This window comes from Vombatus ursinus, unplaced genomic scaffold (assembly GCF_900497805.2).
Source record: "Vombatus ursinus unplaced genomic scaffold, bare-nosed wombat genome assembly UNPS02014770.1, whole genome shotgun sequence".
Classification (NCBI taxonomy): Eukaryota; Metazoa; Chordata; class Mammalia; order Diprotodontia; family Vombatidae; genus Vombatus; species Vombatus ursinus.
Window position 1 is genome coordinate 12,565,192 of NW_020954548.1, and position 16,212 is coordinate 12,581,403.

Genomic DNA, 16,212 nt, shown 5'->3' on the forward strand with positions numbered 1-16,212 from the left:
TATCAAATTGCTTACTGTCTCCGGGAGGGAGGAAGAAAGAAAATTTGGAACTCAATTTTTAAAAAATGAATGTTAAAAATTGTCTTTACACGTAATTGGGGGGAAAATAAAACATTATTGAAATAAGAATATTCCCTAGGATCACAGATTTAGAAAACAAATATATTAAAAAAAAACCAATATGGAAGAAGGGAAACAAAAGGTAATGTTCAAAATGCACGTGATCTTTATATAACCAAACTTCAGATCTTAAAGAAAGAATATGGAGAGACAATTTAAGGATAGTAGGTCTCCCAGAAGAACATAATAAATCAAAAAACCAAAACATCACAATCTAGGAAATAATATAAGAAAACTGCCCAGAACTTCTGAACACAGAAAAAAAAAATCACAAATCCCAAGAATCCATATTTTATCCCAAAAACAACAACAAAAACCCCTATGCGACAAAAATTTCAAGAGACATAGTGGCTAAATTTTGCATTTCTCACTACAAATAATAGATTCTGCAAGTGGTCAGGAAAAAGATTTTCAAATATAAAGGAAATCTGAATAATGCAAGACCGTTCTACAGTCACTGAAAAGTGTACAAAAGAGACTGGAATAACATATTCCAAAAAGCAAAGGCACTCAAGACACAAGTGACATACCCACAAACTTAAGCCCAATTATCAAATTAAAAAGACGGTCATTCAGTAAAAGAGAGGCATTTGAAGCATTCCTGTAAAAAAAAAAAAAAAAGATTATTCCACTTGGAAACACCCCAAATAATGGAAAAGAATAAGTAAATAAATAATCTCATCTCCAGACACTGAGAAAAGAAGGACTGCAAAAAGAGAAATACCTTTATGGGGTTAAAACACGCACAACAACAGAGGGATGATGGAAAGATTTTAGTTTAAAAAACACAAAAGGGGATAAAATGAAAGGAGACTTTAAAGAAATAGGAGAACTAGAGTAACACACCTGAAACACCATGAACTAAGTCTCACAACCTCCCTTACTGCAAGTTCATCAGTATATTTTGTGGGATTAAATTGTAAAATGAAAAAATATATAAAAATGGAAAGGAGAGGTGAAGAATAGAGGGTAATGTACCACATATAAACCCCTAAGTGAACAATGAAGGAAAGACAACTACTTCCTGTAACCACTCACTGAGAAGACAGGCTATAGGAGGCAAAGAAAGAAGGCAGTCTCATCCCAATGGGAGAAGGGAAAGTGGAATGGGAAGTGGAAACCTTAAAATATTATCTGAATGGAGTTGGTACAACAAATGAACACTTCCTCTGAAAGTGTTGTGTCTTCATAGACAACATCCTGTCTCAGAAGGAAAATCAGAAATACAGGCAACCAGCACCCACAAGGATGAAAAGACATGGATTTGGGAAGGAGATTATGCAGTAAATGTGAAAGATAATGTTCATGGGGAGGCAAGGGGTAAAATTAGAATATATGATTGAGGAAAAAAGTTAATGCTTTTATCCTCATTACTTCTCTCATGGATTGATACGTGTAAGAGTAAGGCACAACAGAAAAAAAAACTTCAAGAAAGCAAGATACATTAAATAAAATGGTTAGGGATATGGATTCAAAATTAATACTCCGGGAGGGAGGAAGAAAGAAAATTTGGAACTCAATTTTTAAAAAATGAATGTTAAAAATTGTCTTTACACATAATTGGGGGAAAAATAAAACATTATTGAAATAAGAATATTCCCTAGAATCACAGATTTAGAAAACAAATATATTAAAAAAAAATCAATATGGAAAAAGGGAAACAAAAGGTAATGTTCAAAATGCACATGATCTTTATATAATCAAACTTCAGATCTTAAAGAAAGAATATGGAGAGACAACTTAGAGGTTTTAGTTCCATGAAGAATACAAGGAGACTAAAGAAGGAATAAATATACACACTATGAAACAAAGAACAAAAGTTCAGTATAAACAGAAAAGGGAAGAACATCAATGAAGAGAACAAGATAAAGAAATCCTTCTTAGGAAAAGGTAATGATAAAAGAAAAACTAATGATATCACATTTTTTAAAAAATATTTTTTCCTTGCACCATTAGAAAACAATGAAATCCAGAACACTATAAATATAGTAGAGACATATTTCTCATTTATTAATAAACTCAGATAAATTTGGTTGCTTCTTTTATAGTTTTTTAAAAGAAGAAGATGATGATGATGATGATGATGATACTGTCAGGAACTGATCATCAAGACCTGTTATCAATACCCCACACCTCACAGCTCTCCAAGGTGCCACTAATTGGCTATTGTCAGCTACAGGACCTAGACCAACTATGCTGAGAGCAAACTATGCCACAAAGAAATGAAAGAAAAGCTCAAAATCTGATGGGGAAAAAAAACTACTTTTGAAATTAAACCTTATTGACACTGATATATACTCCTAACATATACTATTAGCATCTCCTTAGAAATATCCCACAATTAGATTGTGAGCTTTTTGAGGAACAGTACTGTCTTTTGCCTTTCTTTGTATCCCCAGCACTTAGTACAGTACCTGGACACTTAATAGTAGGCACCTAATAGTAGGCACTTAATAAATGCTTATTGACTTGCTGACACAAAGAAATGTTTCTCTTGTAATGTCTTCCTGGTGCCCTGCAAACCCAGTTCCTCATTTACTTTGCTACTTTCTCATGAACTCTCAGAAAACTGACACAGAGATCTGCCTATTTTTTATGTTTCTAATTTCTGCAGGGCTTTTCTGACTCCTACTATATCTATGCCTACAATGTTATAAAACAGCCCATACGGTTTTGTGTTCTTCTCTTCAATCAAAGGGGTTTTTTCATAATCACCAAACAAGCTCATGAAGATCTTATAATCTCTATATCTTTCAATTAATTTTGAAACGGTAACGTAACTGTAAAGTAATCGTGAAATGGTCCATTGTTAAACACTTTGCAAAAACCTACTGAGAACTAACCAACACCCTTAATGAAGGTATCTTTGATTTGTGTATAGATGCTCTCAAAGCTCTGGCAGAGCTGGAAATGTCAGCTGTTAATGACCTTTTCTTGGTTCCACCTTTTTTCAGTATTAATAAAACCCAAGATTTTTATCACCCCTTTGATATCTTTAAATACCTTATAAATCAATCCTATAATACCCTCACAATATAAACACTTCTATATACACCTAGCAGCTTCTCCCATCTTTGTTCTTTTTAGTGTCATTTCTATCTCCTCTGCAAGCACATCTTAGACTATAATGTTAAGATCCAAATGTGGGGGTTTCAACTGTACTCATGGGGAAAAAAATTTTGTAATGATTTTACATGTTATTTTCCATTTTTCTTGTTGCACTCCTTCCATTTTTGTTCCAAGATATCCTTGGGCATCTTGCCAAGCTTTCTTCAAACTCGTTTTAATATCCTTGTTTCCCTCCACTTTATGAATATTGCTCATAATCATACATCAATCTTACAGATTTTATAAATGAGTTTATAATCTTAACAAACATTGCCTTTGGCAATTAACCCTCTCTTTGGCAAGTAAGTCAGTTGTTTGCTAAGGTGTTTTGTGTGTGCTTTTGTTCTCCTTGTTGTGGCAATCAATTTATGTTGGTTAAATGTATCTATAAAAATACTATAATCAGTGTCAAAGTCACTTCTGTTATTTATTGCTTGTTTAAGCAGCACAGGCATGTTCAAATGTACATCATATCTTTTTCTAGTTGACTATTTGTTCTTTTTCTTCACTAATTCTAATTTTAGCTCTCAAAAGTTGATGGTTCAACTATGCAGACAAGTTTCCCTTCCAGGGAAGGATGCACACATTCAGTTTCTTTCCTAGTAACCCATTCTTAATGTTCATTTCATTAGCATATGATGTCCTAGGGCTCAGATGTCTCGTGCAGTCATCTGGTTTCTGAAAACATCCCCACTTGGACATTCTGGAATTGGGCCTGTTCTCAGAGCATCTCTGAAGGGAGGGGCTTCTCCTAGATCTGCCTTTCTGGTTCTGGTTACTTGTAGAGATTCTTAGATCTTTCTGCTATAATTTTTTACAAAACAGTGCTCAATACAATTTAGTACAACATCCTCAATTTGATTTTCCAATAATCAGCTCAAGCATTAGGTACCCATAATTCACCCAAAACTTCAGAGAACTTAAGTTTTTAACATCTCACTTGCTATTACCTAAACCTTGTACTTGATATGGACATTGCTATCAACAGACTAAAGGAAGAATGCTAAAAAATAAATCCACGAGGACCTGACTTATAAAAATGAGCCATTATGGTAAAGATTAATGTTTACCAAAGCAGACATGTAAGTTATGGTACATAAAAGTAAAACTTTCAGTTTGCAATTAAGCTTTAAAAAAATAAATCTTCTACTCCACTCAAATTTGAAAGAAAAAAACTTTTACAATGCATCTTTATCTTAACATTTAGCCTACATCTTACATCTTTATCTAATTCCCTCCCTTAGAAGGACAGTATCACTGTGTCAACTTGAAAGAAAACCCATTCTCATAAATGAACATACAATTCTTAAGTAAACGACAAAGCTCAAAAATTCTTTTTATTTAGTTGGTTAGGGAACTGATATTCCCTACTGGCATCTTAGTGTTCTTAATACAAACCAACAGTAACTCGGATATCTTACTGATCACCTCTTCTCATAGAGAAACTTGCTATAAAAGGGGAAAAAAAGAGGGGGGAAACATAGTTATAGGAGGGAGAAAATACTTCCGTAGCTCTATCTGACTTCAGGCACAAGTTACTTGAAAGCCAATAATGTAGGAAAGTGCAACATTATTCACAGGGTATTTAAGACAGGCTTATCATTGACAAGGGAAATTTTCTTGTTTAGGAAACTAAGTCAAGAGGATTCTACTTCGCCCATTTGAGATTGTCCCCTCAACCTTTCCCAGGGACAGATATCCACCTGTAGCAGTGCACATGACATTTCCTTGAACAGCTTAGACGTATTGGTGATTTCAGATTTTCATACTTGGAATCAAAAATCAAAGGAACATCAAGTTATAGTCCAACAAGTTTCTACCTCAAACAGCAAAATCTCAGAGTAAGTAGGATGATGGATGACTCCAATACATTAATAGATATAATTTCATAAGGGTTGAAAGACAGTCCAGGAAAATAAATACTCTCTCACTGTGGCTGGGTGCTAGTACTCAGCAATTTCACAACTTGTGATAAGGAAGGCTTCGGTAAGCAGAGTTGAAATCTCTGCAGGTCAACCTGAAGAAATGCACTTAACACAATTTTATCAAGAAGGTATTATTTCCACTCAAATATCAGAAATCTCAGAGACACAATAGAAACACAACATGAGCATGACACAAATCCCATAATAAGTTTAGATGATAGCAGTGTAGATAAATGTGTTTCCAAATCATCCTTCATAGCCATTCATTCTGTCACAAGTGACTTTTAAGGTCACAATCCCTATAATTTAGAAAATCACTGGTGCAAAATACATGTCATTAAAAACACAACCAGTACAACAACAAAAAAAAAGGGGGGGGGGGGACAAACCTGGAGAGTAGATGTTACTACTTATCCCTTTAACCTGGGAAACAGTGGTGACAAGGGATGGTAGTAAGTTCTAACTGATTACCCTAATAGGAAGACATCCTCATTTGTAAATGAAGTCACATAAGACAAACAAATCTCGCATTAAAATTACTGGGAAATACATTTGAAGCTCTACTGGTTTAAATTCACAAGTGTTACTGCTAGGTCAGTTCAAAGTACACTGGGCTAAATATTATAAGCCATTTTTGTTTAAGTTTCTCACTCTACCATTCTGGGTGGAAGACTGGTAAAGTATTAAGATTTTTTGCCCAGGCCAAAGGGTCTAAGTAGTCTGGTATCACTGACAGAATGACTTCACTTCCTCAAATCACAATCCTTAAGAATTTTAAGAGGAGTTATGACTATGCTGAGATCTAACACAGTGATTCCCAATTTGCACAACATAAGAAAACACTTACGGTATTATACAGTAGTCACATCTAAACCCTACTATATAATTATCCAGAATGGAGCACTGATAATAAAGTAATCAAAATGGCCAACATTGATATAGTACCTGATATATGATATGAGCTAGGCACTTGAGAGATATAATGAAAAAAAAATTTTTTTCCAAAAAATTGAAACAACAGCTAAGTGAAACAGGATACCACTGGTCTTATCTTGTGCTATCAGAAGTCAGTTAAGTAGGACAGAGGTTAAGCTTTGCTTAGAATGTGCATGCTTAATAGGCTCATGAATACTAACTTCCCCTCCTCCAGGCAGGGCTAAGATGCCATTTTCTCAACATGCAATGTATGTAGAAAGAGGAAAAATATGTCAAGGGGTAGATGTGTAGTGGGAGTGCCAGAAAGTTGTATACTCCATAGTACTCAGCCAATGAGGAAACAAAGGAAGGACTTTGTGGCTGGGATTAGAAATAAACAGTGAACTCTTGCTTTGGTGGGTGTGCCTTTTCCATAGGACACCTGCTTTTCCAACTTCATAATAAACTGAGCTTTTAACTTCATCCCTCCTGAGTCCAAATGAGTTATTTCTCACAGCAATGTACTAAGCATTTCACAACTTCACAACTGTTGGTCCTTCCAACAACCCTGGGGATAGGTACTATTTTTATCCACTTTATGTATTAACAAACTAAGATAAATATGGGTTAAATACCATGTCTAAGGTCACGCAACCAATAAATTTGACACCAAATAGCAATTGCATTTTGTATTAAGTTTTACTCTTCTACAATTACCGTAACATGGGAATATATCTTACCTTAAGTCAAGTAAAATCACCTCTGGTTTTACAATCAAATGATATCATTTAAAATCTCATTTACACATGCCCATAAGGTACCAGCAGTTTGAAACCTAAAGCCAACTGTTATCAGTTTGGGTTATTTTCAAAGGTGGCATTTTTCACGTTCCTATAAACCTTTTCTTTATTCTCACTTAAGTCACTCAAAGAGCTAGATCTATTCCTTCATGTTCTTAATGTAGCCTTACTGTATATTGTAAGAAGGTACCCTCGCATCACCCTGAGGCACATGTCATTTTCCATAGCATCAACCTTGGGAAGCAGGTTTTTAAGGACAGAACACTGTCTAAAACTATTAATAGGAAAAGTTTTCTTAATTCTTTTCTATCTAATTTCTCAATCATATTCAAGATTATCAATAGAATTAATTTTACTGAACTTTTCCTTTGCATTTTCAGTATTTATCAATTATCTTTAAAATTAATCTCTTGATCAATAACATTCAGTGTCATATATAATTTAAAACACCATTGTGCTTCAGATCTGAGTTACATAATTTCACCCTAGTTAAATCAGTTAACTGATAAAATTCTGACATAAGATGACATACTGGTTTTTATGGGTTTAAGGAAAATTAGAAGATCTACAGAAAGTATAAAACGCTACTGCAAAAAACAGTGCTGGAGAGGCTAACACTGCATACTACCTTTTAAAACAGACTAACTCCTTTTGGCCTAACATATTTAATATCTTCCAAATTTAAGTAAAATATCTTATTCAAATAAATTCTAAAAAAATTCATTGTGGTTTCAACAATATGTTAAGAGGCCAGTTTACTGAAGATCAGAAAAGGCATTATCACTTGAGTAAAGCATTTGATGACAAAAATTCTATTTATTAAAAATTATTCTCCTTAGATGTCCTTATTACATTTAAAACATGATTTTAAAATACCTTGCCTTCATATGTATCAAAAAAATCTTTCTATTTTAAATGTCTATATCTTTAGATCTTTGACTCTGGTTTAATTAAACAATTAAGTTCATAAAACATTCCTGAAAATTGAAGTTTACTTACTTTTAAGTCAGTCACAAATCTTTCTATTTTCAGAGGCAATTCTTAAGAGCTAGAAAAATTTTTAAGATGCCAACTGTTCCTGAAAATTCACTGATGTTTGCAAACAAGTTCAATTCCCCTTTCGTCTCTTCCCTTTAAAACAATAAACTTGTCATTTTCTGGGGGAAGTGATTAAAAGCTGATCCACTTTTCACTTTTCAGAATCTAGGTAAGAGTTTTCTCTATAAATTCAGTATTCCCCTCCTTTCTTTAAAATACCCAGATAATATTCTCTAATTTCCATCAAGAGAGTTGCATTTTTCAGTTCTTAATAACATTGCTTATACAATGGTTTTACTGACTTTCTAAATTGATTACATTCAAGGCCAATACAGAAAAATCTTGATCAAAGTACACTTTATGGCCAAAAACTTATTTTTGCAGTTTTTAAACACATTGCCTTGGTGTTAAATAGTGAGTGGCAACATGAAAATAAAGCTCAACAGCAATAATCTAATCTGATATTCCCCAGGACTAGTTTTAAGGACTATCTTTATTTCTCAAATCCTACTTCTTTATGCAATACCTATTCCACAAATATACTCACCTCTTCTTTTATAATTCTTAACATGACCTTTTTTTAGGTAGTAGAAACATCTAGCCTGGACCCTACGCTTAGATTTTTCTTTTTTCCTTATCTTTGCCTTCACTGACACACTGGGCTGTATCTTGCAACTCATCAATTCCTTTCTTACGCCACCCTGGGTAATTCTTTTTTAAAAATGCTTCCTAATTTCTGGTTGAAAATGGCTGATAAAGCTAAGTTAATAATTCAAGTGTCACATGGATCACTGAAATTTAGACCTGCTTAATGCTTGTCTTTGCACAATCTATTTTTTAAAAAGTTAAAAGGTTCCTCTACAAACTGAAAAATATTCTAGATCCTGAGATGGACAACACAAGTGGCCATAATCTACAAAATTTCATCTCAGAACCCAATTAAATATGGATTTATAATTTCTAATATTTAAAATCTATTTTACTTAAGCTACTTAAAAGGATTAAGTTTCACTCACCCTCAAGTCACTCCTTGATTTAAACAAATTTCTCTCCTTTAGAGGTCAAAATGAAAGTTCAAACTGTAAACTGTCTTTGAAATCCTACTGAAGCTGACTTCTAGCAGTCTGACACTTTTAAAACTAGAGTAAATAAAATCTCTCTCCCTAAAACAAACAAAAAAAAAGCATTCTGTATGTAATCTTTTCTTCTCCTAAAACAAACTCTACAGTTTTTAAGGTACCACAAAGGCTTAACATCCACAAAGACAATCAATTCATGACCAGTTTACGTTTAAGGCTCATGTTCCACGCTTAGGTCTGTGCTTACTTTTCATGGGCATAAGACAATGGGCCACATGGTTCAGCTGAGTACCCTAGTCAGAGGCCTGGTCTTTGGTTCATAGATCTAATAAAGGTTTAGGAGTCCCTAACAGGAATTCCTCTGACAGTTCATGGCATTCAAATTGGTGGCCTGTTTTGGTCAGTCGTTGGCTGAAGAAAACACTCATGGGTTGCCCAGAGATGTGGATGCTTTTGGTACAAGTGAATTCCTCCTGGGAGGAATGCCCCTTGCTTTCTACAACTGGGTTCATAGTGCCATACCTCCCCAAGGTAGGTGTGGCTGTCCATAGGTTGAGTCATTTTTCCAGGGACCCAGTTTATGAGCTAATGGAGGACAGTATTTAGGGCAAAACCTGGAGACCATCTCTCTCTTATCAGTAATTTAAATATCATGAAGTGGGAATCACAAGACAGATACTCAGACATTAAACACCAGTGATGAAGCTTTAAAAAGGAATTAGTGTACATACACAAAAATAAAAAACAAACATCTCTCTTCAGGTCAATTTTGTGACTTACATATCTTAGAATGATTTTGCTCTCTATATTTTGGTTATCCTTTCTTTCTCACCCCTTTCTTAAATGAGAAGTATGTATGCCTCTGAGCTTTAAAACTAAGATCCCCCCCTTTAAGAAGAATTCTTCAAAAGCTTAAGAACCCATTCTCCTGGCTGAGCCAGGGACCCCTTAAAGAAAACAAATTTTCTAAGGTTTAAGAATTCCCTGAAAGAATATTAATCTTTCTCGTCATACGCCAAGAGTTCCCCCTTGAAGAAGTAAAAAATTTCTTAAACTCCTTAGGGGAATTTGCCAGGCTTTATAACATCAATTATTGTCAAATTATCACATTGAATACAAACAATACCCCAAGACAGACATAAACAAACAAAGTTGCAACTTTTCCCAACAGAATGCTTACCCTGGCTCAAAGAATTGAGATTGAGGGGAGAGTTCGCTCTCCACTGCAGTTTTCATTGAAGAGTACACCCTCCAAGATAGAAACATCACCAGGGAGTTTGGCGGCAGGGGAGCATTCCCTAAGAGGCTTTTTCAGGGACCAGACTCCCTCCCCCAATCCCAGACAAGCCCCTAGTTGTCATGGTCGTAAACAAAGGCAATACGAGGTATAGCATTCCAAGCACTATAGGATTAGTCTTCAGGCTATGCGAGTAGTCCACAATAGTTTCAATTAAGCTTGATCTTTCCCTAGAATATGGATGGTGGGTGAAGATGGATGGATGGAAGGTGGGTGGACATAACAAGTATGTTGTGGTCTTTCAGTCATTTTCAGTTAAGTCTAACTCTTTGTGACCCCACTTGGAATTTTCTTGAACAAGAGTGGTTTGCCATTTCCTTCTCCAGCTCATTTTACAGATGAGGAACAGAGGTCAACAGGGTTAAGAGACTTGTCCAGGATCATACAGCTGGTAAGTATCTAAGGCCAAATTTGAACTCAGGAAGACTCATCTTCCTGACTCCAGGCTATACATTCTATACGTTGTACCACCTAGCTGCCCTGGAGATTCAAGTTACAAAATCATAACAAGATAAGTGATCTGAGGTTACCTAAGTAAAACTTACAGCAAAGAGTAATATTAAATCTAGCTTGACTAAGCCTTAAAAAATAGAATTAAAATCAATTTTCAATTTTATACCACCATGTATACAAGAAAGGAAAAAATATCCCTGCCCTCAAGAAGATAATAGTCAAAGGTATGGACAACATGTAAATAATTTAAATATATAAGCTATAAGTATGGATGGAAAATAATCTCCAAGAGAAGGCACTAGCAGCATGGGAAATTGGGCAAAGCCTCCTACAGAAGGTGGAATTTGAGCCAAGTCTTTAAAGGAAGCTAGGAGGCAAAGGTAATGAAAGAAAATATTTAACACAGAAGGTACAGCTAGTGCAAAGGCAGGGAACCAGAAGATGGGAGTGTCATGTGTAAGAAATAGTAAGCCAATATAATTTGACTATAAAGTGTGAGGAGGGGAATGAAAACTAAGAAGATGTAAAGGTAGGAAGAGTCCAGTTTGAGAACAGCTTTAAATGTCACACAGAAGATTTTGTATTTGGTCCTGAATAGAAGAAGTCGTCACTGGAGTTTACTGAGGGGGGAAGGGAATAATAAATCCAAACCAGATAACTTCGGAAAATAAGTGAGGGATGGAGTGGAGTGGGAAAAGACTTGAGAAGGGAGACCAATTAATAAGCTATCACAATTGTATAGGCAAGAAATGATAAAGGCCTATACTAGGGTGGCAGCTATGTAAGTGAAGAGAAGGGGACATATATGACAGATGTAGTGAAAGTAGAAATAACAAGATTTGCCAACAGATTATATATACAGTTGGGGTAATTAAGAGTGAGGAATTCAGGATGATACAAGTTTGTTAGCCTAAGTGACTAAGAGGATGGCGGTTGTATTGATAGTACTAGGAAGGATAGAAAGATAGAGGTATGAGGGCAAAAGATAATGTATTGTTTTGGATGTACTTAAAATACTTATAGGACACCCAGTTTCAGATGTAAAATATATAGTTGATGATGTGGGGCCTGGAGTTCAGGACAGAGAGTTCAGGAGAAATATTAGGGTTGGATCTTTAGATCCAGGAATCATATTGTCCCTTTGAAGATTATAAATGTTGTCTGCAGGCTGTCTCAGCTTCTGATACAAAATCCCAATGTATATGCCTAAAGGAAGTTGTAGGCAGGACAGTCTTTCTCTAAGGATGACATTAAAATCTTACCAAAATAAGCTTTCTGTCCCTCATTAAAAGAGTTGAGTTGAAACTATAGACATTTCAGTTTTAAACGTTTCAAGTAAGTTAGTATAAGCTAAGTTAAATGGGAGGAATTGGAGATGATCTCTAAACAAGAACTTTATCTCCTGCTGCTATATTTTTTCCAAATAAGAAGGGCATATAAAAACAGCTGTGGCACAGACAATGCTTTCTAGAATCTTACAATCTAATGAAATAAAATGGTATGCACACAAACAGCTATGACATATAGGAAACTATAAGTACAAATGAAAGATACAGGAAAACTATGAAAAATACGAAGAAGGAAACATTACTGTGGGGCAGGGGTAGGGTGTGCTGACAAGAAAGTTTCATAGAAGAAATGGTACCTGAGCTAGGCCTCGAGACTTCAAGCAAGGGACATATATGGGGAAGTATACAGTAAAAGCAAAAGCACAGTGACAGGAAGACCAAAAGGCAGCCTGTGTCCCCAAAGTAGACTATTGAGAGAACCCCTTCTTAAGTAAAAGAAGCCCAATATAATGAAAGAAGTATTAGACCTAGAGTCATGAAGATCAAGGCTCAAATCATACTTAAAGATATTTATTTATCTGTGTGTGACTCCAGGGTAAATCACTTCACTTCTCTGGGCTTCAGTTTCCTCACCTATAAAATGGGAGGATTGTACATGATCGTTTCAGGTCCTTTCAGCTCTAAATCCATGATCTATTAGTTGATTAAGCATGATAGCCATTAAGGTCATCCCTTGTGATACCATGCTAAATAAAAAATACACACTTTTTTTAAAAACCTACTTCACATACCAGAGTGACTCTTTAAACGCTGAAGGAAAAACACCAATAAAATAATTTCTTTAATACTTCAAAGATTTCAACAGTGTGGGCATTTCTTCCACTGACAGATCACCACCTCTCTTAGTAAATGTCCTTCATGATTTACTGTGATCAAGAAAATCCATCACTGTGCAGTTAACCTGGTGACTAGCCTCTCCAAAATGATTTAGGCTGGTCTGAAATTACAGAGATCATCACCAAGTCTCTCCGCAAAGCTCTTCCAGCTTGGGAGAACCTGCCAAAAGGATGAAGTAAATTAGAATTGCCTTAAAGAACTCAGTATCACCTGGATGCCACAGCGAGGTATTGAAGGACGACTTGAAACCAAATATTTATTCAAAATAATCCTGGGACTCACCTTTCCACAACCAGACTGATTGCTTCTGTGAGATCTGGGTTTGCTGCATGGAGGTGTTTCCACAAAGACCACACAAATTCTTTGTCAGCCTTAAAGGAAAAATAAAAGAAATTTCTTGATTTAAATATCATGCTTTCCAATGTAACAATTACAGATTAAGGAATTCTTGTTGTTCAGTCATTTTCAGTAATGTTCAACTCTCAGTGATCCCTTTTGGGGTTTTCTTGGCAAAGATAATGGAGTGGTTTACCATTTCCTTTTCCAGCTCATTTTACAGGTGAGGAAACTGAGGCCAACAAGGTTAAGTGACTTGCCCAGGTTACACAGCTATTAAATGTCTGAGGTCAGATTTGAACCCAGAATGATGAGTCTTCCCAACTCCAGGCCCAGCACTCTATCCATCCCACCAGTATTATGATCCCTATTTTCTACACAGTGCACTATAAGCTCAAAGAGGTTGCTTAAGTGAACTTTTAAAAATATATTCCCTTTCATAATTATAATCCTTCCCATCTTCCCCATTCCTTTTGGCAAAATGATAATGCTAGATAAACAAATAAATCATATCTCCAACTGGGTTATAAAGTTATCCTGTCATTACTTGTTTATCCAGTATGTGTGTACCTAATGTGAAAAATGTTATAAAATAAATTTTTCAGGAGAATGAATTTTTTCTCACCACAGTGATTTTCAACTTTCATAAATGTCTCATCTATAAATCTATTTAAGAATACAAAGAAACATGGCAGAGAAAAAAACTAACTCTCAGCATAACTCCTAGAAGATACCACCTCAAATCATCAAATAACGTGTCAAATATATTGTTATTAAAACTGGAATAAGAAAAGATGATGAAAAACAAGTCCACAAAAAATTTCTTATCAGAAACAATAACAGTATTAAAAACTCAAATCACCTCATCATTCACCTAGCCTTGACCCCCACCTGCCTTGCATTCCATATGACAGACCACACCTCCATGGCACTGAGCCAGAATGACTTGGCAGTAGGAGCCACTTCACCTAACCCCACTGGAGACCTAGCGGGGTAGAGCAAATCCATGCATGTGGAAGGTGTTAAAACTCAGCTGCAATCATATTCTCAGAAAAGCATATCCTCCAAAGATGACCCTATTCATCAACAAAAATAGAAGGAGTTTCAACAACAGGGAGCCATCCAAACAAATAGTATGTCCAAAAAGAATCCAGAGATTAGCAAGCTATTGAACACACAGATATTTCAAATGGTAGAAATAACTTTCTTAAAAAGTAAATAAGTATAGTCAACAAGAAAAGTCTAAACAATGAAGACAACCCCCTCATAATTAATTCTAGGGCTAGATGAAGCTAGTGTTTGCTTGTATTGATCAAAGAGATATCAAAAAGATCATCTGGCAAGAATATAAGAAACTAATGACTTAAGGTGGTTAAAGAAGTAGGGAGAAGAAAAGGAGTAAGAAATGAATTAATAATTCAGGGATAAAACTCTACCTCATAAGTGGGTTTTTATTACCAGGGGAAGAGAGGGTGGGTACTCAAGAGGGTCCTGACTCTGTAATAGAAAAGGCAGGCAAGACACAGAAGCTGGAGACTTAACTTCAGCCAAGACTGCCTTTGAGACGAGAAGGAAAAACAGTCTCTTTGTTTCTTCAACTTGTCTGAGACAAATGAGGAAGAGTAGGGCAAAAATTGTAAAAGGGATCTGAGATGGTAACTTGAAGGTAGGTCCCTTCATAGATGAATGGCTATTGAAATCCACTCACATGAAATAGAGGATAGAGGCCCCATAATATTTTGTCAGGGTATAATCTATATCTTTAAAAAACAAAAAAAAACCCTTCTCAGAAATGCTGCCCACTCCAGCAAAGGTCTATGAGTTTCTGAAGTCATCTAGTTTCCAGGAGTAACAGTAGGACATGAGTCCAGAGGAATTATATAAGATCCTTACAATAGGTGAGTGATTAATGTCTCAAGTTCATAATCTCTGCCTTACACATGTATAATCTATGTCTAATGTGTAATATAATGCAAAATAAATGTAATGCAAAATGTGCTAATATGTGTTTCCTCTCTTATACCATCTATCTGATCAGTTGACAAATCTTGCAATTGATTGATTTCCCTGGTTTTAGGAGTTTCCCTTGTCAGATCATTCAACAGATTCCATTTTGCACCTCTTTAACACATTTTTATGTATTATTGTGCATTACAGTTACTTGTGTGTTATCCTTTCCCCTACTAAGAAGCCATCCTTAGCTCCCACCAAAGCAGGCACTTATCTGTGTATTTGATGTTTCCTATCCATTAGATTATCAACAAATTGATGGCAGGAGCTGTTTCATTTTGTCTTTCATTCCCTAAAACCTAGCACAATGATTTTCCCATGTTAGGTGACTAGAATATAATAAATGCTAGTTGATTTGGCTTGCTTTATAAAAGCATGTTAAACTGAACTAAATCACACCTTCTTTTCCTGTCCCATATGCCATCTTTCCTATCTCTGCAAAATTTTTGCAAAAATAATCTACATAAGCATTGAAGACTTTTTTTAAAAAATTATTTTTAAGCTATGGAATAAAACAAGCAATTCCATAACACAGTATAATAAAAAAAGATGCCTGCACATGAAATTGCAAATCTATTACATATAACTTGCTATTCCTTTTAAATATATAATGAAGTTATGTAAATTATTTTTTCCTTTTTTTTCTTCCCCCATCCCCCACATGGCTACCATTAGACAAATAGGTATATATATATGCAAAACTATTCTATACATACTTATGTTTATCAGTTCTTTCTCTGGATGCAGATAGTGTTTTACTCAAAAGTCCTTTGTAGTTAATTTGGGTATTTATAATAGTCAAAATGACTTATTCCCTCAAAGTCATTCTTTTTTTGTTTGTTACACACACACACACACACACACACACACACACACACACACACACACACACACACACACACACACACACACACACACACACACACACACACACACACACACACA

At 35.3% G+C, this 16,212-nt stretch overlaps 1 protein-coding gene across 1 annotated transcript in view; it reads right to left on the bottom strand.

The window, feature by feature from the left end:
• The window catches only part of CNTLN (centlein), a 476,456-nt gene that overhangs the window by 455,922 nt on the left and 4,322 nt on the right, over positions 1–16,212 (bottom strand). The window contains exon 4 of the mRNA XM_027863054.1: positions 13,204–13,292. Within this exon, the coding sequence (XP_027718855.1) occupies positions 13,204–13,292 (89 nt within the window). The remainder of the gene's footprint in view (positions 1–13,203; positions 13,293–16,212) is intronic.